The 25,878-nt window shown below is 38.0% G+C and overlaps 2 protein-coding genes across 4 annotated transcripts in view; both read left to right on the top strand.

Moving 5' to 3' along the window:
- LOC104569860 (ARF like GTPase 15) overlaps nucleotides 1-25,878 on the top strand; it is a 205,163-nt gene that overhangs the window by 2,675 nt on the left and 176,610 nt on the right. For 2 of the 3 annotated variants that reach the window (XM_088531984.1, XM_088531986.1), the window contains exons 2-3: nucleotides 9,496-9,587; nucleotides 10,187-10,243. The exons of the other annotated variant lie outside the window; for it this stretch is intronic. In XM_088531984.1, coding sequence (XP_088388110.1) covers nucleotides 10,190-10,243 — 54 coding nt within the window. In that variant the 5' untranslated portion in view covers nucleotides 9,496-9,587; nucleotides 10,187-10,189. The remainder of the gene's footprint in view (nucleotides 1-9,495; nucleotides 9,588-10,186; nucleotides 10,244-25,878) is intronic. 3 annotated transcript variants of the gene reach the window in all.
- The window catches only part of ESM1 (endothelial cell specific molecule 1), a 242,738-nt gene that overhangs the window by 213,217 nt on the left and 3,643 nt on the right, over nucleotides 1-25,878 (top strand). The window lies entirely within an intron of this gene.

Genomic DNA, 25,878 nt, shown 5'->3' with positions numbered 1-25,878 from the left:
TGTGTTTCTACACTTATGTCTAGAGCCATTTGATCTTTGAAAGAGTAGTGCTAATGTGTTAGAGTACCTTTCGCGGTGCCGTGGTCTGCTTCTGCGTTGTAACAGAATGGTAGAAATGGTCTCTGTCCCTTGAATAACTAAAAGAGGCTTTGGGGCCTTCTTAGCTTTATTTTTTTATTGGAATAGCCACTTAGCGGTTTTCACAGACAACACCATAGCTAAGCTTGTTTCAGCATCTAGAGGAGAATCTAACTTTACTCATATAGAGGCACCCCTTACTCATAGCTTATTTCTGTTCTTATATTGCCATTCTTTAAAACATAGCATGCTGACATAGCTGCGTGAATTGGAGTAGTGTGTTTTTCTGTGAGTACGTGATCTTGTAGTGTATTTGCAACAATCTTCTGTTTCTTCATTGTGTTTGGGAGGATTATAGTGTGTGTGTGTATATAGACTTGCAGCAGCTGGCCTATGTTCAATAGACTATGCTTAATTTAAGAAATTCCAGCATGATACATCTTGCGGAGAGCACAGCACGTGACTAGTCCTACAGTTTTTACTTGGAAAACTCATGGGGAAACAATAGCAGTGCTTTGATTTCTCTCGTAACACTTGCAGTGCATCCTTGAATCTGATGAGTAGGCTTTCACAATGTACTTCAGTGGCACCTCTGCAGTAGATCAGTATCTTCTACTCTGCATGTGTCACTCTGCTCTGTGTGGATGTGTTGGAAGGCACTTGAAAGGATGATGGAGAAATTTGAAAGTGGTATTTCATAAAATGACTTGAGAGCTTGTATAAATATATTTGGTAATCTGTTTCATTTTGTATTTTTAGTAGGCTTAGTATGCCAGCATGTAACTTAAATTATCCTTAAATGGTGCCATATACTATATGGTATTATATATACATTTCTAGGGGGCAAAGCTTCTAAACTTGAAGCTGAAAGCTGAAGCTTATTGCATGGATTACTTCATCAGTATGTGATATTTCTCCTGCTCAAAGTTAAGCAGGAATGCTTAAGTATTGCAAAATCAAGAGATCGTTCTTAGACCAGATGTTCCTCTTAGAGGAACATCATTTTTGTTGCTTGGATTGCAGTTTATTATCGCTTTGTGCATTTATCAGCTGTTGTAAACTTTTATTTACCTATATTTGCACATAGAAGCTAAAACTTAGGGTATGAATAAATCAAACTAAGCTTTCAAATTCTGGACTGACAGGTCTTGAAGTGATTTCCTCTTAATGGTCTTGATGCAAGTTTTGATGAAAGGGTTCAGGCAAGGCATTTCAGAAAGCTGCATATACCAAACTGGAGGGTGGTGGTTTTGATTAGTTTGCTTTTAAAAAGCAGATGCTCTTAGCAGGGAAGTGGGGGATTCGGGGCACGTTTCTGAGCAACTTTTCTATCCTGGAAAACCTGCTTTTAAAATTGCGAAGCTTCTAGAGAGGGTCCAGCGTAGAGCGACAAAGATGATTAAGGGACTGGGGCATCTATCACATGAGGAAAGACTGAGTGAGCTGGGCCTGTTCAGCCTGGAGAAGATTGAGAGGGGATCATATGCCAGCAGGTCGAGGGAGGGGATCCTGCCCCTCTACTTAGCTCTGGTGAGGCCGCAACTGGAGTATTGGGTGCAGTTCTGGGCTCCCCGGGACAAGGACATGGAGCTTCTAGAGAGGGTCCAGTGGAGAGCCACGAAGATGATTAAGGGACTGGAGCACTTGTCGTATGAGGAAAGACTAAGCGAGCTGGGCCTGTTTAGCCTGGAGAAGAGAAGGCCGAGAGGAGATTTGATCAACATGTTCAAGTACCTGAGGGGTGATCGTAGGGAGGATGGGTCCAGGCTTTTCTCTGTGATGGATGGTGACAGTACCAAGGGTAATGGGTGTAAGTTGAAACACAGGAAGTTCCACCCCCATATGAGGAAGAACTTCTTTCCTGTGAGGGTGACAGAGCACTGGAACAGGCTGCCCAGAGAGGTTGTGGAGTCTCCTTCTCCGGAGATCTTCCAAACCCGCCTGGATGCCACCCTGTGCCACGTGCTCTGGGTGTCCCTGCGTGTGCAGGGGGCTTGGACTAGATGATCTCTAGAGCTCCCTTCCAACCTTAAGGATTCTGTGATCCTCCCTTTATTTAATTGGACCTGAGGTTGGAAAGTAGTAATAAAGTTTGATCAAGATCAGTTAATAGTTCTGACCTATTTTGGATCCCGTCTTACTACCACTTCCTGTTCCACCGTTTGGTGTCTGCAGGCCATGGTACAATTTTTTTTTTTTTATGCTACGAATAGCATATTTGAAAACATCTGTTTAAAGGCTAGAGCTTTTCTTCATAAACCGTGCCCCTTGGTAAGGGGGAGCTAGCAGGAATTCTGCAGCAGGAATTCTGTTTTTTCTTTTTTCATTTTTTTTTTCCTTGCAGTCAGTTACAGGTGTTTTATCAGTCAGCTCCAGCATTAGCAACAAATGTGTGCAGCCTTGTCCTCTTTCTATTTGATACACTTCCCTTTCATCATATGTATCTTTTTTTGTTTGGAGTGTGTGTTTGTGCTATGGGACAGTCTCAGTCTGTGATCTATTGCAGGTTGCATCGCTCGGGATGGGAAGCTGGTTAGGCACAAGGATGAGGGCTCTAACAGAGCTTGACCTGAGACAGAAGACAACTAACAGGTGTGTGGCCAGTGTACAGCCTGTCTGCGTCTAGAGGGCTGCTCCGAGTTCTCAGTTGAATCTCAGTCGTCCCTATTGCACCCACGTTTGCATTGCAGAGTGGTCACAGGTCACTTCTAAGATTAAGACGTAGTAAGGGTCAGCTTATCTGGAAGTGAGAATACTGCTTCTTTTGAGTACTTGCTGCACCAGCACAGTAACAAATGTAGAGAGAGAGTAAAAACAAGTTTCAGAGACCTAAACTAAAGCGGCTGTTGTGGATGGGCTCCTCTTGGTGTTTTAGTGTAGTGTTCAGATCTAAATCCATTGGGAATGACAAATGGAGTTAACTTTGGGAAGAAGTCTTCCCTGAATGAGCATGCTTCTGTTTTAAGTAAGTGGGAGAGTTCGAGAACCTGGTGTGGCAAAAGATTTGAAAGAGTTGCACTTAAAAACAAATCTTTCTCTCTGGTAGGATCTACTCAGCCAGTATTGCAGGGAGTACGTGCTAAATGAAAGATGTTATCAGCTGTGTGGAATGGGCAATAAAAATATTGGTGACTTAATGTAGTGGAACCTAATCACCAGTCTGAAGACAGATGGGTGGGTAGAGGAGAAACAAAATTCCTTTCCAGGTGGTGATAAAAGTGAAACCTCCTATTAATTCACCCTGCAATAGGAAGCATTATTGAATTCCCCAGGTAAGCTTTAGATTCCAAGGTGGCTGTTAAAAACTCTAAAATTTGATATGGCTTCCTGGGGAAAACAAAGGAATGCCTTGATGTTTTTATAACTTCCAGGAGAAGATTCTGAAATCGCATGAGTATTGCAGCTCTAGAAATTGTCTTTTCAGATGCGCACTGTGAAGGAACATGTGTATAAGCATTCTTAAAATCAAATTATTTTGCCTCTTCTGTCATGAGGGCTGCATTGGAGATGCTATTGCATCAAAAATGTGTTTTAGTTTTTGAAAATGTGCTAGTCTGTTACAAGTAGTCCTGTTTATTCTTGCGGTTCAATGTAGTTGGGCCCCATGTTGCTCTGCATTATGCTCTGCTGAGATTCCTCACTCCAAGCTCCTAGCTTAAAGCAGCACAGTGATGAATGTCACAAAAGATTAGAAATACCAGCTTTTAGTAAGTGAAAAAAATCTGCATCTAGAGGACAGTGTATTCCTTCTAATATTCAGTGGTGACTACTGTTTTGGGTTTGTTTTCAGTATCCTCAGATAATGCTTTTTAATATTGTCAGCTTGTGATACTTTCAGTTAACAGAAGAAGCATTTTTAGGGACTTCATAGCTTCTAACTTAGAAGCATGAATGTGGGCCCCTTCAGCTGTGAAGCTGTAAGGAAAAATATTAGCAGTATTTAAAATCCTGTGATTGAGTGTTGGCTCATGATGCTTTGTGTGGTAGTTCTGCTTTTTGTGTGTGTGTGTACAACAAAACTTTATGAAATGCAAATGGTCTTACCCCCTCATTTATGTCACAGAAAGTATTTGCAGTTGGACAAGCACCTGGCTCATCTGGTACTGGATTTCTTCAGAGTGCAGAAGTTTTCTTTTGGTTCGCTGGCAGTCTGGCGAGGTGACTGTGTCAGTTGCCAGCTCGAAGATGTAAGTAGCTTCCTGCTATCGAAGGAAGAGGCACAAAGCAGGAAGTCTATCTGACAAGTTCTCTTCTGTTTAGACAGTTCTGCCCTGCAGGTTTGTTGCTCATAAGGGGAAACGGCAGTGAGAACGTGAATGTTTACATAAACCTTTGCGTTTACGGTGTGTATTTTGGGGGAAGGAGTAGAAGAAAAGACTTGTTCACAGGACCATGTTAGCTTATGATTTTGGAGAGTCAAGGGAAGTAGGGTAGAATAGAAGAGGAATTTTTGACCTTGGGAAAGTGAGTCTGCACTTTCTTTTTCTTTCTTTCTTTCTTTTTTAAAATTATGACTTGGAGTTTTTGCAAGAAAGAAGCATCTGTTTTCTACTTTTTTTTTTTTTAGTTTTCTTGCACCAACTACTGCTGAGTCTTCTATTATATCATTTTTATCTCTAACAGGGATGTAAAAATTTGAAGCAATTGAAAATGAAGTAATCTTTCTGTAAACTGTCAGTTCTTAGTTTAATAAATAAGAGCTGGTAATGCTGTTGTGACAGATGGGAAAGGAGAGTGCAGAGATTACAAGGGAATTTCATGCTCATGTTCAGTAAACCCTATGCCCTAGGGATGGGCTGAAGCAGAGCTAGAAATTAAGAATGCACCTTGAACATGGACCAATCCATACTCCTTCTTTTGTTTTTGGTTATAAATGGCAGAAGAAATTCAGTGATTAAGTTCAAAATTATATGTATGTATAATAGGAGGAATATGCCTTCTAGATGCAATATATCTTGTATGCAGGTGTGTTGGTAGGTTATAAAATGCTGCCAGCATTCAGGAGGGTGAATGAACGACTCTTACTGTGCCACTGGCAGCTGTCAAGGAGGCATCTAGAGTGCTATTAGTTCCTATTAGGAAGAGAGGAGGAAAATAACATTTTTGCCAACTTTGCTCTTGTCTTAAGTTGCATTTTTGATCACATCATCTCATAAAGACTATAATAAAATGGAAAAAGATGTAGAGAATGATGACATGGCAATCAAAATAAAACAATTGCTTTCATACAGGGAGGGATGAATTAGCAGTAGTCCTTTAGTCTGAAGGGGCCAACTGAATGTTGCACAGAGAGGGATGTTAGAGGGGTCTGAAATCATGAAGAGTAAGTGACTAGGCAAGAAGGATTTTCTTCTAATAAAGAACTTGATGGAATTTGTGCAGAAACTGCTTTTGCCCAGCTTTGTGCAATACTGTTAGGGAGACGAAAATGAGCAGAGTACAGATTTGTACAGTATCTTCGAAAACGGGTCCATTAGGGTCCAAACATGAGATTCATATGGAAACGTACCCCTGTGGAGATCCTAATGTTGTGATTCCTGGAGCCTGTGAAGGATGCATCAGTGAAAGATGCCTTATATTATGTGTTAAGCATCTCCTTCCTTGTGGACAGAAGAGTCAATTCTGGTTCCAGAATACAATATTGGTTTTAGAAAAAGAATATTCTGTGTGGTGTCCAGGAATACTTCCCAGCGTAGACAGATTTGGATTGACTGCGCAGGAGTAGAGGCTTTGTATTCAAAGGGATTTAGGAAAATACTTGGTCTGCTCCAGGGATATATAGTTAAAGTGTTTCGCTTGCTGGGAGGTGCTGCCCAGCCATGTGAAGAGGCTGTTGGCCTTGCAGCGCTTGTACCCTAACTGATTTGTGACTTCACATCTAAAGTCCCCAAATCTGAATGAACCTGAAACTGAATTGGCAGCCTGTGTAGAGCATAGAGTAATTATGTTTTCTCTTCTACTATGGCTCTATTCTTGACTAGAAACTTCCTTAGATTCAGGTTTTGGCAAGACAAGAAAAGTCCAGAATTTTAAAGAAATGTCTGTGGTGTTCTTGCAACTGTTAATTTTTGTGTTGGCCAATCTGCATCTTTTGCTATATGAACCATTGCAGTCTTGGAAACTGTCATGGGAAGCCATTCTAGTGAGAATATTGGCTGAAAGAGTGGGGAGTGCTGTTCTCTAGTGCATCCACTTGATTCATCTTTATGATGACAGGAGAGTTCTTGGAACCACTCGTGTTTCCTGTTCAGATATCATTGGCTACCCTTCAGCATCCGGTTTCTGCTAGTCTCTCAACTCTTATTTCTTTTTGTGATGATTACATATATGAAACCTGGCAGCGTTAAAGGAGAATGTGAAAATCTTCTGTATGTCTTTTAAAACTCTTTTAGTAGAGAATTGCAGGGGTTTATATTAGAAGTGTTATTAATGAGTTTAGTGAGATATTAATTGGTCAAAGAGTTATGTCATGCAATGCAGAAAGGGTTTTTTAAGTTGTTACTTGAAATTCAGCACAAAGGCTTCAAAAACAGCAGTTCTGATCAAAGTTCTTGTCTCATGTCTTGTAGGATAGTTGTCTGTGCTTTCAGGCATTTACACATTATTCTTCAAAACCTGTGACCTCTGAGAATTTTTCTAGATCTTTCATGTAAATTTATAGGAGGACATATCAATCTTTGATAAAGCAGAACATGGCCGTAAAAAAAAAAAATTCTCATTGCATTCTGTGGTCTTGGAACTGAATGCTTCATAAGTTATTTCAGGTTATGGCCAAGCAAACTGAGATCTGGATGAACACTCCTGTTGATGAGCAAAATGTGACTACTGGTCCCTGTAGTCCCCGTTAGATGTAAAGCCTTTTGTTTCCTGTCAATGAAGTAAATTAAGATCCTTCTCAGTAGGGTCCTTTGCCTGTCTAGGAACTTGAGACTAGTGCTTGACCAGTGATTTTAACTCTGATTGCTCAATAGTGGAATATACAGCACTTGCTCTCTTCAAGATATGCTCTCTTCTAAATATTATGGAGAGGAACTTCATTTTGTATTTATTCAATATAGAGATAGTTACTAACACAGTGAGTTTGTGTATTGCAAGCTAATGTGTACCTGTTTGAGCTGTAGGAGTTTATTCTGCCACATGTTGTAATGAATCTTGTTTTGTACTAGTTTTCAGACTAGTGGAATGCTTGCAATATGGGCAGAAGAAATGCTTGTGGGGAAGGAAAGGTTGCACAGCTGCAACGTAGGCATTTATTTCCAAGTGATTATGAAGCCATATTTTTAAAACATATGAATAAAATAACTAAGCTTTTGGAAGATAAGTAGCAGTTGTTAGCTGCAAATTTAACTTCCAGGTGGAAGTCACTATTTGCCTAAGGGTGTCAATACAGGGGTGCATGTTTATTTTATCTAACTTTATCAACCTGAAGCATCATTTTTTTTCACACTCGATGTTATTAACTGGCTTTTGTCAGAAATAAATCACTGCAGAGTTGGCTCAAACAAAGTATCTATCTTTATAATATTTATAGATATGTTTTTAAATGATGTTTTCTTTTACTTTCATGCTTACCATGTAAAACCATTTCAGAAAGCAACACTGAACTGTAAGTAAATGAAATGCACATTCTCCAAGAGTTGTTTTATTCCCCACTTATGTAGTGTAAAATGAGTTGCAAATTGAAAGATTATAAATACCAGGAATAAATGCCTTCATAAAAATGCATATAGTGTGTTGGATGAAACCTGGCAGTTAACCTTAACTTTCCTAATCTGACTTTGATTTCCTGTTGTAGCAGTAGATGATCATAGAACCAGTCTATTTATGTGATAAGAGTGGTAGCTTGTATGATAGCCTCAAATAATGTAATTATTTAAATGAATTCCAGGTACTTCCCAAGAATTACCAGGAACATACTGGGGGCTATGCTTTTCCTCTCCCTCCCCAAGGCTGCAGATAATAGGTATTGTCTTGAAGGTTTGGGAGTGGAGTTAGCTTAGTGTCCATTGGGAAATGGATGGGGGAAGCATTCACTGACACTGTATATGATGGCAGGAAGATGAGGTAATTCTATAACTCCTGCCTGTAATTAGCTTATTAGCTTGTTAACTCGAAAACATCAAGAGTAGCAAATCCATCAATGCGTGAGCAAGGTAACTACGATGCAGCTTGCTCTGCTGCTGCAATGGTCCATAGTATCCACTGTGGAATCTGAACTGCTACTGAGTTCACTTATGAATAGAATTTATCCAGTAAAGCCTGAACGTCTCAAACAAATTTAAAAAGGAAAGCAATTTACAATACTGCATGTGCTTGGCTAGAATAAAAACTATCTATGATATATATGATCTATATTGAGAAGCTGTGATGGTATACTGCTGCTGCACACTTTCTTTATTTGTAATCAGAAATAATCTTTTACTTTGTGTGTATAATATTGATCTTCCATTACTAGAGAATCTGCCCTGAAAAATACTGAAAATGCAGAATCAGTGTGTGTGTCTTAGTATGTTTAAGCAGGGGCTTAAATTGCAGCAGACTCGGGTTAAACATTAGGAAATTTTCTAGCAGGATAATGAAGCACTGAATTATATTGCTTGGGGAATTCCTCACTGGAACCTTTGGAACAAGGTACACAAATGCTGTCACGTTTAGTCTGGGTACAGTTTATGCTTCCACTCCACCCCCACAATTTGGGTAATGGAAGATTTCTCAGTTCAGCTTTTTTCCCTATGGGAAAGCTGGAACACAAACACATAGAACAGGGTGTTTTTTTCTCAAAGCTGACAAAAGAGAAATATGCTGGCAATTTAAATGGCATTTTAAAACAGCATTCCCTTATTGGTGGTAATATCTTCCAGTAAGTATAGAAAATCAATCACATTAAGGTTTGCTTTCAGATTTTTGTGCTATACGTTCTGATATTTGTACAATTCAGTGAGACAATTCTTGTTTAGAATATACTTACTGCAAAAGACTTCTTGTTGTTTTAAACATATGCTCTATAAAAGCTGCTCTCAACTTTTAAAGTCTAGATTCCAATTGACTGGATAATTCACTTTCAAATTTCTAAGGAAGTAGAGTGGGAGTAGAAAGAGGCAAAAAAAAAAAAAAGTTTTCATGGATGCTGTTTGAAACCTGTCGTATCAAGCACTTCAGTTTGTAAAGTGTGAGTGGGTGTTGCGTGAACTTGATAAACATATGATCAAAATGTTCCACTTCGTGGGCAAATGTTAAAGCAACTGTGAAAAAAAAAATCCCTCAATTCCTGTCCTAGTCCACTGTATGCCTGTTCTGCTGTGCTTGACTGTCAAAAATGGTAAGCCTACAAAAGGTCTGGTTTGGTGGGGGGAGTTATATTTATTTTCTGACTACTTTATGCTGTTTAAAGAAAGTCTTTCTCATCTGTTTTGTCAGAAATTCATAGTCCATCGTCAGCCTCTCTGGGTGACTGCCAGAAGACGTAGAATTGTGGCATCACAACAGATTGGAACTTGAGCAAGTTCAGGGTAAAAATTTTTAATACTATTGACAGCTGCAAGACTAAATTGTTCAGAATGATGAAGAGCTCTGTTTTAAATATGAGAAATCTCAGGGAAGTCAAGAAGTATGACTTCAGAAATATAGGAGTATCAAGATATACAGACCATTTTGCAATGCAGAGGAAAAGAATTTGAATAATGTAGGGAGAGGAGCAAAATATTTAAACATGGAAGTCTCTTTAAGTACCACTATGAAGACATAAAGCACATCAGTTTGATTATTAGGATGTCTCTAAAAGATTTTTTTTTTAAACCATGGAACTGAAAGACTGCATGGAAACTGTCAATGTGGTATATGGGCATTTTGGGGAGCACAGAGTAATTTCAGACCTATAAGGAAATATATTAGTAAGTGCAGTGATGCTAGCAGCTGCTTCGATATGAAAGATAGTAAGTATCTGAATAATATGAATTTGTATGGCATTTTTCTTACCTTGATTAGTACAGTTCTACAGCAAAAACATGTTAGTATACCATCAGGTGCCTCCTGGGTAGGTCGGGGGAGGAGGGAAGAGATGGGAGAATGACTTGAATTTTTGGTAATGTCTTTATTTTAATTTCTTTAGACTATGTCTCAATGTATCCAGCTCTCATTTGCTGTTTGTAGAATTGGCATTTACACGGTAAGCCAATGTTTTAACTAAATAAATAACTTTTTCTTGGTCATTTTAGTCAAAAGAAGTTATTTAGTTTTTTGGGGATCAAGATTAAATAATGCCGTTAGCAAGAGGGATTTATCATATTAGTTTTTGTAAGCAGACTACAATAACAAAGTCAAAACTTTACTAATACAAAGGCAGAAAACATATTCTCCCCTTTAATTAAAAACTGAAGAAAAATTCAGCAAGCTTGTAGTAAGTGACATTTCTAAGCATCAGTTGTCGAGAATTTTCCCCAATATAATTATTGAAGGGCTTGTATACCTTTACTTTTAGATATCCATTATGCTAGAATAAAACCATATTAAAACACAATAGCTACATGCAGACATCATTATAGCTTTGTGTGGAGTGCTGTAATGCTATTAAATGCAGACTTCAAAATCTCAAGTTATATAAAAATAATATGAAAGGTGCTTTAAAAACACGTCTTAAATATGTTAAGGTAAAAACAAACTTTTCTACTGTTGTTATGTTAATGTTGGGAACAGATAGATAAATTTTGTAGAGGTTTTTAGAGCAAGTAGTGCATAGTTTTTCATTCACTGGATCTCAGATTATGTTTCAAATCTTGAAGTGGAAGTGCTGCCTCTGCTTAACATCTTTCAAGAAATCTAACACATTACCCCTTTTGACAGCATGTAGCCTAATAGAATGGAAAAGGGCATGTGAATTCTGAATGCCTGTGGTGAGATCAATATACTGCCAGTGACTCTTCCTTGGGCCAGAATGCCAAAGCTTAAAACCTGCTTTTGTGTCTAGAATTGAGCTCTAGGCAGGGTTTAATACCTACATGAGGCAGTTATCATGGTATTTGCCCATGTTCTGTTGCCAGCATCTAAAAGACTCTTATAAAAGATTAAATTTAACAAATTTGAGTAGTATGGACAAAACACTTAAAGAAGAAAAAGCTACTTGTGAAGTTAAGAGTATATTTAGAAAAGCTTTATCTGCACAAGTTCCTATGTGATATGAGCATCCTTATTTTAAAGGACCAGACAAGGTTACTGTATGAGGCTTTAATGGTGGCAAGTCTGCTAGCTCTTTAATAGGTCAAAATTGATTTGCAAAGGTATCAAGTATATATTGCAGAATCTCATGAAATGTGTATAAGCAGATGTGCTGCATGGCAAAATATTCCCTCTGACAATTAGTGATTTATTTCAAACCAAAGTGGAAACAAGTTGCTTATATGGCATTTCACTGTTAAGTTATGGCAGCTGCAGTTGTAGGAATGGTTGGATGATTGATGCTGTATTGTGTCCTGTTGGTCTGTTGTTGTTAATTTTATCGAGCATTTTTAAATTACAAAATAGAAGAGTGAGCTTTATTCATGGGAGTAATGAGAGGAACAGATTTCCTTAGCTGCTGAGGCTACAAGGGAAGAACCAGGCAAGAGGATGATGAAAAGACTTAAGGGTATCTGGAGACAGTAGTAAGAGGTACGTCGCATATGACATATGTGAATGCAAAAGTAGTCATTTTGCGAAGTGCTGGATGGAAAAAGTATTTTCTTATATAGAAATGCCTGTTACTAGAAAAGCAAGCTTCCAGTGATTGGATAGGAGTGTTGGATTTGAACAGCTTTGGTATGAGAGCTAAGGGAGAGGCCTGCAGAATTGGGAGTTATGAGGAAGTGAAGTCCAGCAGTTGCTCTCTCCATGCTCTGACATGTTCTTTCTCAGGTAAATAGTCTCTTGTCACTGGACTTGCTGCTTAGGTATGTGGCAATCAGGCAGCTAGCGAGCTTAGTGTGATATACTGATAGACAAGAAGCAAACTACAAAGCTGCAACACGCTCCCCTCTTAGCCAACTTCACTACAGCTTGTATCCTGTGCTTTCTACTGTATGTTCTTTTTCAGTTTTAAGTGATTTTTTTTTTTCCTTTTGAATTGATTTTTTTTTGAGTTAAGTAGTCTCTGACATGCCAGCCCTTTGCAGCACCATATATCGAGTTCGTGCTTCCTTTCTTCTTGTCCTCTCTGTACAGAGCCACAAGTATCTTGCATAGGCTTTTTAGTCCTTTGGACTGCTGAAATCTCAATTGTTGCTCTGTTATCAAGGTGCTCATCAGTGACACTTTAAAGTACCCATTACTTCAGCTGCACTATTATGTTAAATAGTTTTTCAGGCCTGCATGAACTATAAGGTGGAGAAAGGTTTTATATAGGTATCTATGTAGGTTTTATATAGGTATCTATAGAGCCTCAGCAACCGTCTACTACCTGCTTCACTGGCTAATATCATACCGTGACTAAAAGATTTTGGTGTCTTGAGCTTTAAGACTTGTCTTTAAGGTGGGGAAAGAGATGTGCTGCCTCTTTTGGATGATGAAGCTAGATGTGTTTGCTTAGAAGCATGCCCTTAAGCCAAGGAGGTGTAGAAAAATTGAGGTGGTTTTTATAAAAACTAAAAAGGTATTTTAAGGATATGAAGCCGAAGTGTGTGTATCCTGAAAATGAAAACGCTCTCATAAACCTAATAGAAATTGTTGGGTTTATTAGAAAACAATCCATTTCCTGTATCAGTGTTACACAACTAGTACCTTCTGGCAGAAATAACATCCTTTCCAGACTGTATATTTTTGCTTCTACCCTGCTAGTGTCAGAGTGAGAAGCCTCAGTGTGACTGAGGTATGGGAAAAGGTGGAAGATTGCTACTCGTGTGTCTATGGCCATGGAGTGAGTGTTACAAGTGTGTGAGAACTCATGGCAAAATCTGACAGGAGGTCATGCTGTTATCATTAACTTCCTTTTTTGTTCCATGTGTGTGTGTATATATATAAAATTAGGTTAAAGTAATAATAAAATAGCAGTGGAGAGTTTAGTCTATGTGAATTTAAGAGGAAAAATAAATTTGCTGACTTTCTTGTAAGACAATTTTGTCAATAAGATATTTGCTACCTTTATAGAAATTCAGGACTCGATCTCTGAAATAGTGTGCACAATTGCATGTGTATACATCATCTCTGGAAATTTCTCTACTGCTCTGTATTGGGCTTTCAGAGTTTTTTCTTCTAAACTCATAGCATATGCTAAGCTTTTTTGAGGCAGTGCTAATAGGGTAATCTCTGTGATCCTTATCCCTCAAATGTGATTCCTGGAAAGATAAGTAATTTTTATCTTGCTTGTTCTTTTGGTAGGCAGGCTGTTAAAGCAAGGACAGAAGCTGCTGCAGTGCTAAGAACTATGCAGAAAAACTAAGAAGTCCTAATGGAAGTGTGGTTCTTGGCTGACATCCATTAAGAAGAAAAATCCTATGAAAAAGCACTTTCGCATCTCAAGAAATTAGAAAGTAACAGTTTTCCTTGATTGTGGTGTGTGGCTTTAATAAATAGATGGTTATAAAGCACTTCTGTAAAAACAAAACAAGATGGACAGCAAAAACCTCTGTAGAGCTTTCTGCCCAGATGTTAGGTATGGCAAAACTAAAGCACTCGAGCAGCATTGCGTCGATGTTGGCATCTTCCTCCTGAAAGTGAGGAGTAATGGGTATTTTGGTACAAGCAGCTGGTTGGCCTGAATTTCCGCAATGAGATGTAGAAATAAATGATGTATTTAAAAGCTGTACTTACTATAGTTTATATATGGTAAGTATAGTGAATGATGCAAATGTGTGCTTTTAGTTCTCTGTTTTACTTTGGATTAACTTACATTTGTCTTTGTTTATAATGATAAATTCATGTTTTCAATTGGTTTGACGGGAAACAGCTGCTGTGCTAAAGAATTTACTTATGTTAGGACAAAACAGAATTAATGTTTATTCGTGAAGCATTAGAGGGGGAACTCTTAAGAGAAGCCAGTTAAGGTGGTAACCAGAGGTTATTGTGGGTTAGGAGGTAATCACAGCAGCACGTTTGGAAAGGTTCAGGAGCAAGCTTGTGACTCTCACTATGGAAAGCTTCCTGTGAGAGACTCCCCTCCCTGTCATGGTTTCCTACTGGAAAATGCTAAGTTAAATTAACAGGGCTCATATAGCATATCCTGTCTACTCCTCCCTTTCCCATGTTGTGTCCTTGACATGAGCAGCAAAACAAAAGCACAAAAGGCAGCAGGAAATGTCCTTTTATGCCCTACCCTTTGGGAAATGGGGACACTTCCATTCATAAGCACTATTGATATTCTCAGAGTAGACTGCAGGAAAGTTACAAAAGTTTTTTGGCTTTTTTTTTTTTTTTTAAATAGAATGTGCTTGCTATCTCCAGAGTCTTGCCAGTGACCAGTTTGGTGAGATGGTGGTAGGGAATCTCCTTCCCCCTTAAACCAGCAGAAATAGAAAGAGACGGGGGAGAGAAAGTTGTGATGCACAGGAACACTAAGATGCATGTGTACTTTCTGAAGGGAAAAGAGAATTGTGACCTTAAAATGGGCAAAATTAGGACAAAGTGGGCTAGGAATGGGGATGAGAATTATCTCCCCTTTCTATGCAATTTATTTTAATGTAAACTGTGTTTGATTAGCTGAGCAGCCTCTCCTTGTGGTCAGAGCTCCCTTTACCTGCCAGAGAGCTCAGAAATGTGGTCCAGCCAACAGCATTTTTTCCCTGACCTATTAACTGATATACTTTGTTATAGCTTCTTGCGAACCTGTGACAACGAGTAATGGATTTATTGGCTAATATATGGTTTAACAAATTAGTGAGCCTGTTAATTTTTGTCAGAATGGAGTGTTGCCCGTTTGGCAACTTTTCAGAAGGGAACAGAGCCCTTGTGAACCAGGCGAATTAGAGGAATTACAACCAAGTTCCGTTTCATCTGAGTCGTCTCTTCTTTTCAGAGTTACTTCTCAGATTTTTCAAAGTTTAGCTTACTGCTCAGGGTCTCCTTGCTCTAGAAAGCTCTGGCCTTGCCGCAGATCGTTAACTTTGGGCAGGACTAGGTAAAAAGCCCAGATCCACAGTACGAGAATCTCAAATCTATTCGCTCAGGCAAATTGTCATTCAGTTTGTATTTATCAAGGCCGTGTGCTTAGTTATCTTCTGCATAAACACTGTTCTGCGTTTTCTTTTTGGAAATCAAGATGCCTCAGTTCTCTTTCCAGAAAAGAAGTTGTGCAATGTACTGGCAAGAAGTCATGTTTTGCCTACAGTGGCTGGTCCACATGCAAGATAAAACTACTCCTGTAGACTCAAGCAGTTCAGGGGCTTATTCTGGGACTGTGGAATTTTCCTGATGAGCATCCCTTCCAATGTAGTTGACAAAGTTACTGCTTCAATTATAAAAATGAAAAATATTTATCTTAACTGGATTATAGATTTAAAATGTGAATTGTAAATAGGTGTTCAATATCCTAATCAACTATGTCTCAACAAAAATAAAATGTGCTTGAAGTTTGAACTATCCTATGGGCTCTAAAAGGTAGCAGTTGGGCCATTGCATTACTGATTGGTAAGTGTACAAATCCAGGGATTTGCTATATCCTTTGGAATATTAAAGGAAACAAACTGGATTGGAATGGGTTTTTCAATTAAGTGAACTTTTTCTTTTGTACAAAGCTGGGATTGTGCATGGAAAGTGCTATCAGTCTGTTCATTTGGTCTTGGACTTGTTTTGATTGCTCTGAGTTCAAAAGCTTGTCTATTTTTCTTAGACTGTGAAATTATTTTTCCTTACAGGTTTGCTTGTACTGTTTCCTGAGGGCATCCCTGAAATACATGTTACTATTATGATTACTACTGTAAATAGTTCTGTGTACTAAAGATATCTATTCTTGAACAAATGGAGGATATCTTACATAGGAAGAGGTCATACAAGTTGGTGACAGTTTGAATCAATTTAGTCAAATATGTGAAATGAAATGGTTTCCTTTGTTATAAGGAAGCACGGAAGAGGGAAACCGTATCCCTAATTATAGAATCATAGAATTATAGAATTCTATCTTTATTAGTATTCATCTATGTTTTTCGCCTCCATAAGGTCAATCAAAAACCGTTGTGTTGAGTTTAGTTTTTTAAAAAACTTTCACTTTTACCCTCTTGAAATACATGCAAGATATAACTCATACTAATGCACTGGAGTATACCCTTAAGTAGCAAGCCATCTGTATATGGTCATGTTTGGAGGCTGAGTGTAAGTTGGGCCTCTGCTGTTATGATGGGCTGACTTGTGGCAGGTAGGAAATGTATCAAAGCAGCAGCATGGGAGTGTTGGAAACTATGCAGGCTTTGTGCCATGTTTATTTCTTCTGTAAATATGGAGGGCATGGCATGTTTGTTGTGAAGAAGTTGAATCAATATAGGTAAGGTGCAATGACAATATAGAGTTAAAACTGACCATAAACTTTTGACCACTGTCATCAAGGTTTGCTTCAGATGCTTTTGCTTTGCTGCTTATCAGGATTATGCTTTTTTCTCATGATCATTCACACTTTCAGGAATTTAGTGACTGTGGTAGAGAACGAATCTACCAAGAAGGAGAAAGTCCCAGGAGCAGTTTAGCTTACATTGTTCTGGCATGTCAGAGGGAAGATGCTCAGTTTGTAAGGTTCTACAGTGCTTTTCACTGTAGTATATCTCTTAACTTTGAAGAAGGTAGTTCCAAAAGAAAGCAAAATGGGAAAATACGCTCTTCTCTATACCAGCTTAAAAAGCAAAAGCTGCAGTAGCATGAGAATACCAAATATTTGACTTCTACCTTTCAGGCCAGAATAATATTAACTTCATAGAATGGAGTTCTAAATACAGATACCTCAAGAGGAAAATATTCAAAATTTCTTCTTCTCCTCCCCTCTTCCCTCCACACACACACAAAGGTATGTGGTATGAACTATGCTGTGCTAGTAGAAATAGGAGGCTCTAGGACTATCTGATAATGACCAAGAAAACCACACTAGAAGGAACTGATGTTTTAGGAATGCATTCAGCAGAGCCTATTATATAAGATGAATTAATCTTATGTAAACTACTACCCTCTACTAATAATGTAGTCAGCGCTTATAATCTTGCTAATAGAAAGTAAATCTGCTTCAGGTATGGATTATATAAGTGATTGCTGGCATAGTGTTCTGGGGTTGTTACGAGAACAGTCTCCAAGTGTTTCTTGCATGATTCCAGTATGACAGATTTTTTGCTCATCTACTTAACTATCAAATAGATGTATAAACTGTTTGCTGGGGTTGCTTTGAAAATCAGTGTATGGACATCTCAGTTTTCCCTGCTTGCCCACATTCCTTCAAGTGCTTGCACATCCCTCGATTAAGTTCCTGGTGAGAATGAAGTCTGAACGTATTTGCAAGTGGCTGTGGGACTCTTCGTAACACTTGTATTATTTTGCTGGTCTGCATTCCTAAATCTTGCAGTTAGTGGCTCAACTTTCAAACTACATGATGAAATAAGAGCTTTATAGCAATGTAAACAGGTGTAAAGTGCAAGCAATTTGCTGATTATGCCATAAGCAAGTTCTAGACAAGGTTTAGAAGAGTCTAATAGTTATGAATCATGGTGCCTCGCATAATAGCCTGCTACATGCACTCAATTTGTTGACATCTGTGTACTTGAAATCTGACATTTAATTAGCCATATGCCATTTTTACTGTTGAGATTAGTGTATAATTATGTTGCAAAAATATGTTGCAACTGCAGATTTGTTTGGGAATTTTAGTGTGAGATTGAGAAAGATTGGCTTGTTTGTAGGAGTTAAGGATTTTTGAAATACTGTGTTATATTAGGAAGCTCTTCTCTGACAAAGGGAGTTGTTAGTATTTTTTGCTGTTGAATAATACTTTTCTGCCCTCTTTCAGGCTGTAATTTCTGTAGGTGGCATAGGTGTTTACCAGCTGAGCTAATGTCCCGTTTTGACACACAGTTCTGATCTTAGTAACCACTTTTTCTGTAGGTGCCAACTGTAGTAAGTCTGCATTTATCAACATTCAGGCTTTTGTGTTGTTGAACACCGTTCCCTTTACTGATACAATCTTTTTGCTAAAATCTGTTGTATTTCAGCTTGAGTATTGCCTACTTACCATAACAACTGCTGCCAGAGAGTCTTCTGCCCTTAGCAAGGGAAAAGAATTCCATAGAGGGAGTGCATAGCAAATGTAGAGTTGGAACTTAGCTTGTATGTATATATGTGAGTATTTATATACATGCATATATATTTATATACATGCAAAAATATGTATATAAAGTGTGGTATTAAATGCTCAATCTGAGATACTGTAGGTTTATGTAGTGCTGTTTAAGCACAGGGCTTTTATTCCTGAGCTCTTAGGTTAATTTTTCTTACTTCATGACAAGTATATTTGTATTTTATACTGAAAACTGATTCTTTGTTTGAAAAGCTTGCTACGTTCTTGTTTGCAGCTTTGCAAGAATTACTTGGGTACAAAAACAGTCTTTCTACATATGTTTTTTCAGTGACTGCTTTGGGTTTGTCGAGGTTCAAATGCCTCCCTTTTTAAAGGAGTGCTTAATTGAGGAAAGCTTTGTAGGCTGAAATAATGGATTAATACGTTGCTGTTGGGAATGCGTGTTTCATTACATGGATTAGTAAGATATAAGTAGCCTTAGGAGCAGGGAGCCTGCCTTGATTCACAAATTATTGTTTTTCATGTTCACACAAAGTTATAACAAATAGGGCTGAAAGGAGTGAGAGTCATCTAGTTCATCTCTGGCCCTGAAGCAGAATGAGGTATGCCCAGACCAGCTCCCACCACAGTCTCTGAAAGTGAGGGGGGGAATAAATAGCACTTTCTCTAATCTTTTCTGGCAATCTCTTTCTGTGCTCAGCTAGCCCTACTCTTCTATACACAGTTTGTTCTTTTGCCTAATTGCCTACTGAAACGAGGATCATTCCGTCCACTGTTTTCATGCTGAACACATTAAATTCTTTGATGAAGAGCATTTATGGAATATATAATCTCCTATGTATGGTGCCTGGAAAGACTCTTAGAACTAGTCCAACCAATGTGAACGTCTGTGTTCATTGGGCCATAGAAATAACATTAATATGCTGGTGTGCTCCTAAAACCCTGGATGAAGCTGTGAAACATTTTTTTCTTTCTTCTCTCTCTTTCTCAAGAGACCTGTTATGAGCCAGCACTTGCTTTGAATGAAAGTGTCATGCGTGCCTCTGTTGCTGGATGGTCCCTGGTTAAGAGCAATAGAGAACAGCAATTGCTTTGAAACCTGCTAGACCTGATAACTTTTTGCATTATTTATAGATGTGTGCACTTACAGCTGTTTGCTATGATCTCATCCAGAGAAAACTCATTCTATTTCTGATTTAACAACAAAGAAGTTGCTATTGAGGACCTGGAAATTTGTATGCAGAGTCATGTGCATAACAGCAAAAGCCAGTGACTGACCATTAGCTCTAGGACTCTTATCACTTGATTCAAGGCAATCTACCATGTTGGATTTGTAAGTCAGTAGAAGACTAGAGAGGGTCAGGTTAATTCATTTTTTAGTGTATAAGCATTTATATGCTTATGGTACTTGGAGTTTTACATCCGAATGATTCAGATGTTTGTTACATATAAAATGAATTTATCGATTTATTGTATAGATGTATATGAAAGAGTAAACAGCACAGATTTCAAACGTAAGGTGGCTGCTTTTCTACTTATTGTTATTTGCAAATTTCTGTTTTCGGTAATCTCTAGTCTTATAACTTTCTCTTCTCTGTTATTTGCTTTGGAGTCTATCCAAAAAACACTCTACTGGTAGTTTCTCATAACTTTTAGAAATCTATATTCCAATTGAAGAAGCTCCCACCCACCATCACCACCACTTCTTTTATGTTCATGTAATAAATGAAAAACATGCCTTCAGTAACTATAGGTCATACAGAATTGGGCAAAACCATCAGAACGCCATGAGGTACTGTGAAAATATGAGTAATTCCAAGGGCAAGCTTTTATCATAAAGAATAGTTAGGTGTGTAGTTTGAGGGACAAGTTTATCCCAATGGTTATCAAAATTATAATTATATTTGGCTTCAGCTTTCAGTAACACTGTTACTCTATGAGTAACTCTATGAGTAAATTAGAGGCAGTGAAAAGAGGGTGTGTATTTAAACCAACTAATTAAATGGGTGTTTTAAAGATTGTGAAATAGATGAATTAATGGATACTTGCGTGTTTGTGTTGATTTTGCTGGAAGCTACAAAACTGATGTAATAGGCAGATTCTGATTATCTTGATAGAAAGAGTGAAAACTTTCAACTACAAGTCATGGGTGGTGAAATATATGTAGTTGTTTAGGACTTTCTGCTAAAAATCTTGTGTTAATTTTTAGATATGCTTCACATGCTTCTTCAGGTGGTTCTTTCTGTCCTTCAAAATTTTATTTCATGAAAGTTAGTAATAAATGTTAGTTTATGAAATAGCATCTTTTTATTAGTTTATGATTTAATGACATATTCCTACTTATTTATTGATTTTGAAGTAGTAGAAATAATCTTTTAAAAGTTTAAATGCAAATTTTTCTTGAAAGACAGTCTTTCAACTTCCCTTACTGTGTTTTGGGTTCTTCCTGTGAGATGAAGAGAGTCAAATGTCAATTGTCAAAGAATATGATTTTCACTGTTGTCATTGAGACACCAGCTGGTTCAGCATGTTTTAGGAGAGATGAGGTTTTGCAGCTGGATTAGAAATTCCTGTCTTGAAAATGCCTATATGCAATAAGATCCTAACTACTTTATGTGGGGGAATTAATATTTGAGGACTGTATTTTACTGGAAAGTTAATGTTAATTTCCTTGCTTAAAGAAAAGACAAACAACCAACCAGAAGTGGAGTGAAGATGAGCAAAGAGAAGCAACAGCAAGCTTTTCAGGAGAAGAAAAAAATATGTAGCTGTTTTAATTCCAATAATAGTATTGTGTGTGGAATTAATGCTTCAAGTAGTAAAAACAAATAGAGAAAATCCATTAATGAAATAAGTTTCTGCTGACCATTTTTTAAATGTAATACTTGTAACTTACTTATGGTTTGGGGCTTGTTCCTGTTCACTAGAATTAAAATAGAGATTAAATGTGTTGTTGTATAATCAACTTTTATGCCTTGTGTGATCTTTAATTTTGAATGGCATCTCTTCTTAAGATGAAGATAAATTGGACAGGAGCATGGTGTCAAGTGAGATAATTATCTGGTAATTCAAGCAGGTTGTTATTTAAAATTTTGTTGCTTTTAGGTAGAAGCGTGTCTGTAATCATGAAAGAAAACATGAAATTCTTGGACTGAAATGTCACTCACTTTAAAAAAGCCTCAAAAAAGAATGTGTACTGAAAAACTGGGGTTTAGAAAAGGTAAACACATTTTACAGTGATAGTGAAACTGAGGCAATTGTAAAAACTAGTAAAATCTTTTTAAGTGGTTTTTTTTTTTTTTTTTTTTTTTTTTTTTTTTTTTTTTTTTTTTGAGCAAATACTGTTTATTGAGGGATGTGTTTTCTCTGACCTGCCAGAATCAACTTGTTTTACTGGTCATCAGTAGGAATACAGTATAGCAATGATACTTAAAGATCATATTTCTCCTGGTGAAACACAGGGCTATTCCGGTGTGTTGCCTTGTACTTGGTCATGCAGCCATACATGTAAATTAAAGCAGTGGTGTCGGGGACCTGAAAGGTGCTGCCCTAGTAGGGAAATACAGACTCTGCACCTAGAGTGTTGGTATCTGGAGTATCACCTCTGCTATAAAAATGCTTAGTGCTCCTTTTGTCATCGTATCCAGAGTTCTCAGAATGTGATAGGAAATGGAAGTGGTAGTAGCCTTAATAGCTTGATGTCTTGAAGTTTCAAGAAGTATGACTAAGTCGGTGCTTGATTTAGCTGGTTAGTTTATTTCCATGCCAGCTGCTCCTTTTCCCCCTTGCTCAGTATAGGAAAGGAGTCTCCATTTGTGCTCTTCATCTACTGCTGCACTTTGCGTGGACTTTCCTTTCTTCCTCTTCACAAGAACCCAACTGCATATATGCTCAGAATTGTGTATAAAAGGGAGGCACATGTGCTCACTGAAGGGTAACTTGTGTGATTAGCTTAGTTTGAGCTCAAAAGTGACAATATCAAGCGTTTTCTCAGTTTAGTTTGTCTTGAGAGACCATGTGTGCATGTGCTAGAACATCTTGTAAGGCAGAATGAAAGCCTATACTTCCCTTGCACAACCAGCCTGAGGATTAGCAGCATCTGAGTGTAAGCCAAACCTTTTCAAGGTGGCCTAACACCTTTCGTCAGTGTGGGTAGGTATCCAAGTTGCAGTCAAAGCTCAGTTGTGTTTCAGGGCAGTGCTGCTGTAAGTTAAACCAGAAAAGACTTAACTCTTTCTCAGTCCAGCCCTACCTTTTTCAATGTATGATTCTTGGAAACACATGCAAAGCCCTGTGAGCATGACCTTTTTGTTGTTATCTTAGTCAAAATATGTCAGTGCACTTACAGAACTATAAACAATAACAATTTTTTTCCTCACGGTTCAACGTCACCTTCATATTTATTTATATTTCTTTGTTTAAAGTTCATGAGGAAATTATAAGGACGGCTTTATTTTTGTTTAGGAAATCCAGGTTGAAGGTTCTGAGTTGCCACACAGTGTGAATTGGAGGATATAAGTCCTGGGGCCCTCCCTCTTTTAGCAAAAGTCTTTTCAAAGCTTTACACAAAGGGTCTACAAAACATGAACTAAACTATTTTTCCAAACTGGCTAAACAGGATGTAGATATAAATAATAATTCAATACAAGCTTATTTTGTTGGAGCTTTCTCACAGTTTCTTGTATGTTGAGAAATCTAGTTTCCTTTTAGAAAAAGCTCTTTCATTAGCTTCCGGGCAGTGCTTGAAAGGATTCATACCCTTATGAAGCAGGGGGAAAGTGCCAAGGTAGAAATGTTACGTTTCATTTCAAATTAGTGATTATATTTAACTATGAAGTATACTCTGTTATGTGAAACCAGGTTGCAATTCTTACACTGCATACTTATTCTGTCTAAGGTAACACCAGGCCGTATGTGCTTATGTATGTGCATATATGCATATAGGCCATATATAAAGCTTTCCTGAACTGAAAAATCTAATAAATGTGTCTGGCTCTGATATATATATTTTCTTAATTTGGTGCTATTGGAAAAAAAGAAATAGTTGTTTTGAGATCAAATTTTTGAAAGCTACTCTAAAGGGCTGAGCAAGAAGTTGGTTTTCAACATTAATTTATACGTGCAGTCTAATACAGTTAACAAAGCTATAAGTCCTTCCTTAGAGCATTCCTATTCTACAGGTAACACTGGGCCAGAGAAAGTGGTCCCTGCAAAAGTGCAGGCCCATGTATTGTGACATACCTAAACTCTTTAAAACTTTTTCTTACCCCTCCTTGTTTAAATTTACCTGTTGGTTGCTTACTGTGTATGGCTGTCTTCAGAATCTGTTCTGTACAGTTACTTTTTCTAAGGTGAACTTTCAGCATCACGGCAGGAAATTGCCTTCTGAGGCCATCACGCAGGAGAAATGTGAGGGCAGTGGCATAATGTGAAGCCAGAACTGGAAGTGGTTATCTGCCTCATTTTTCTTTAATCTCTGTCTTGGAGAGACTCTCCTACCAAGGAGGTAACCACATCGTGGTTGATGTAACCTTCTGAAGGAAATAGTGAAACCTGAGATTGGCTGTCATAGTTGAGTTAGGAAATACTGTTGTATCAAAATGGGAAAGAAATTCTGTTCCATCTGCTTGAATCAGTGTTAACTTTATCTCTTGTTCAAACAAGCTAGTCTTGATTCTCTGGAGTGTCTTCACTTAAAATGCACTGACAGTGAATTTGGCCTTGTGTTACAATGACTTTTGTAGTTAATATCTTGGTGCTTTTAGGTGTTTAGGTATTGGAAATTTCTTTTGTCATCCAGCTACATTTTTTTTTTTTTTAATTCAGTGCCAAGTATGATCTTCTTCAGATGTCTTTTCATCAGTAGAGCAGTTTGTATTCTGAAACACTTTGCTGAAATCTTTTTTTCCACCCATTAGTCCTTTCTAGTTAAACTTGGCATGATTCTTATAGCTATACTGTGGTTGGCTAACTACAGAGGTTTGCTCATTTCTAATGTGATTCTTTTTGCAGTGGACCTTGCTGTCTCAGCAGAAGTAAACTAGCCTTGACTAGACGAAGAAATTGTAACACCTGCCTCCTTGATGTGAAAATACCAGACTTGCTGAGCAAAGCTTGGATCATCCTTTCTGCTTAGGATCACCCTTTCTGCTAGCTTGGCAAAGCTAAATTGTCTTTGCTTTCTACTTACAGAATTGTGGAAGATGTCTGAACAGAAGTTCTATTGTCATGTTCAAGCTAAACTGCATTTGCCTGTGGACCAAAATCATTTTACAGTCATTTCTGTGTATATTCAGGGGCTTCAAGGGAGGGCACCTTTTTGTTTTATGGAATACCCAGTTCTGGAACCTAAAATGTTTATGCATCTTGCTCGGAAGTGTTTTGGGAGGTAGTTTTCTCACTGTGGACTACATACCTGACCTAACCAGCTCCCTGGATGAAGAGCTTGGCCATTGATAGTGCCCTGATATTGCCAAACTTCCTTTTGCAGCATATGACCCAGTCTCTGGGAAGCTGCAGCACCTGAGCGAACTGCCTGGGTCAGATTTAGAGCAGTATTTGGGAAATAGTAATGATATGCAAGTTAATGCACTGAGTATTCTCCTGATCCTTTCTGTTTTTCAGTTTTATGAAACTGTGGTATAATTAAACTTTGCTTAGAAAACTAGTACTAGAAGCAGTCAAGCTACTTGTTGTAAGCAAATTACTCAGCTGAACACGGTCTGTTTTTCTGCCTGAGCTCCGGTCATTATTTTGGCTGATGCTTGTGCAGTGCTAATTTGACTGTTTCCTAGCACGTATTGTTGTTCACTATCTGCTTCAGTTGCCTTGCTGCTCGCTGTGTGCTGCATGACTGACCGTCAAAAACGTCCTACGGAGCGATTGTGGGAAGATGGCACGCCGCTGGAATGAGAGGGTGCCGACAGGCTGTGTGACATGCAAAGTCTGCAAAGCAGTCTGCTTACTAGATGTGCAGGGCTTTTCCCACTAACAGTGTGTGGTTTCACTTAAAAATAGTAAGAAAAGTCATGCTGAATTTGAGAGTGATTGTAGGCTGTAAATTTCCTAATAATTGCCCTCTTGTTTCCAGGAGTATTGGTTGATATTGGGATATTGTGTGATTTTTTTTTTTTTTTTCCCTCTGCCATTACCTTTCAAATGAACGTATGGTTACTAAATTAACTTAAATTAACTTTTTTTTAGTCTTTCCAAGTCTGCTCCAGAAATTCTGAGAGGGCTTAAAGGAAACAGTTAGCTTTTTGCCTTAGAAATTATACCAGTATTTCTCAAACCACAAATTCAAGTGGTCTTTTGTACTTACCTGTATTCAAATAATCATCTCAGTTTCCCAGCTTGTCTAGTAAGAGCTGACATTGCTAATAGTTAGTTAACTAATTTCTAACAACTTGTAGCAACTTGTTTCCTTCCAGTTGGGAGAGTGAGAAACAACTGCAACTTCTGGTTGTAAATCTAAAAGTTCACTGTCTTGTTTTGGTGTCTGAGCCAGCAAAAGGTAGTTAGCTGTTCCCTGGATAATGTAAATCCTTCAGGAGATATATTGTGATTTTTGTGTA

Source organism: Tinamus guttatus, unplaced genomic scaffold (genome assembly GCF_059628265.1).
Source record: "Tinamus guttatus ecotype Peru unplaced genomic scaffold, ASM5962826v1 Tinamus_guttatus_pri_ptg000444l, whole genome shotgun sequence".
Taxonomy (NCBI): Eukaryota; Metazoa; Chordata; class Aves; order Tinamiformes; family Tinamidae; genus Tinamus; species Tinamus guttatus.
This window is presented reverse-complemented; position numbering and strand designations above follow the sequence as displayed.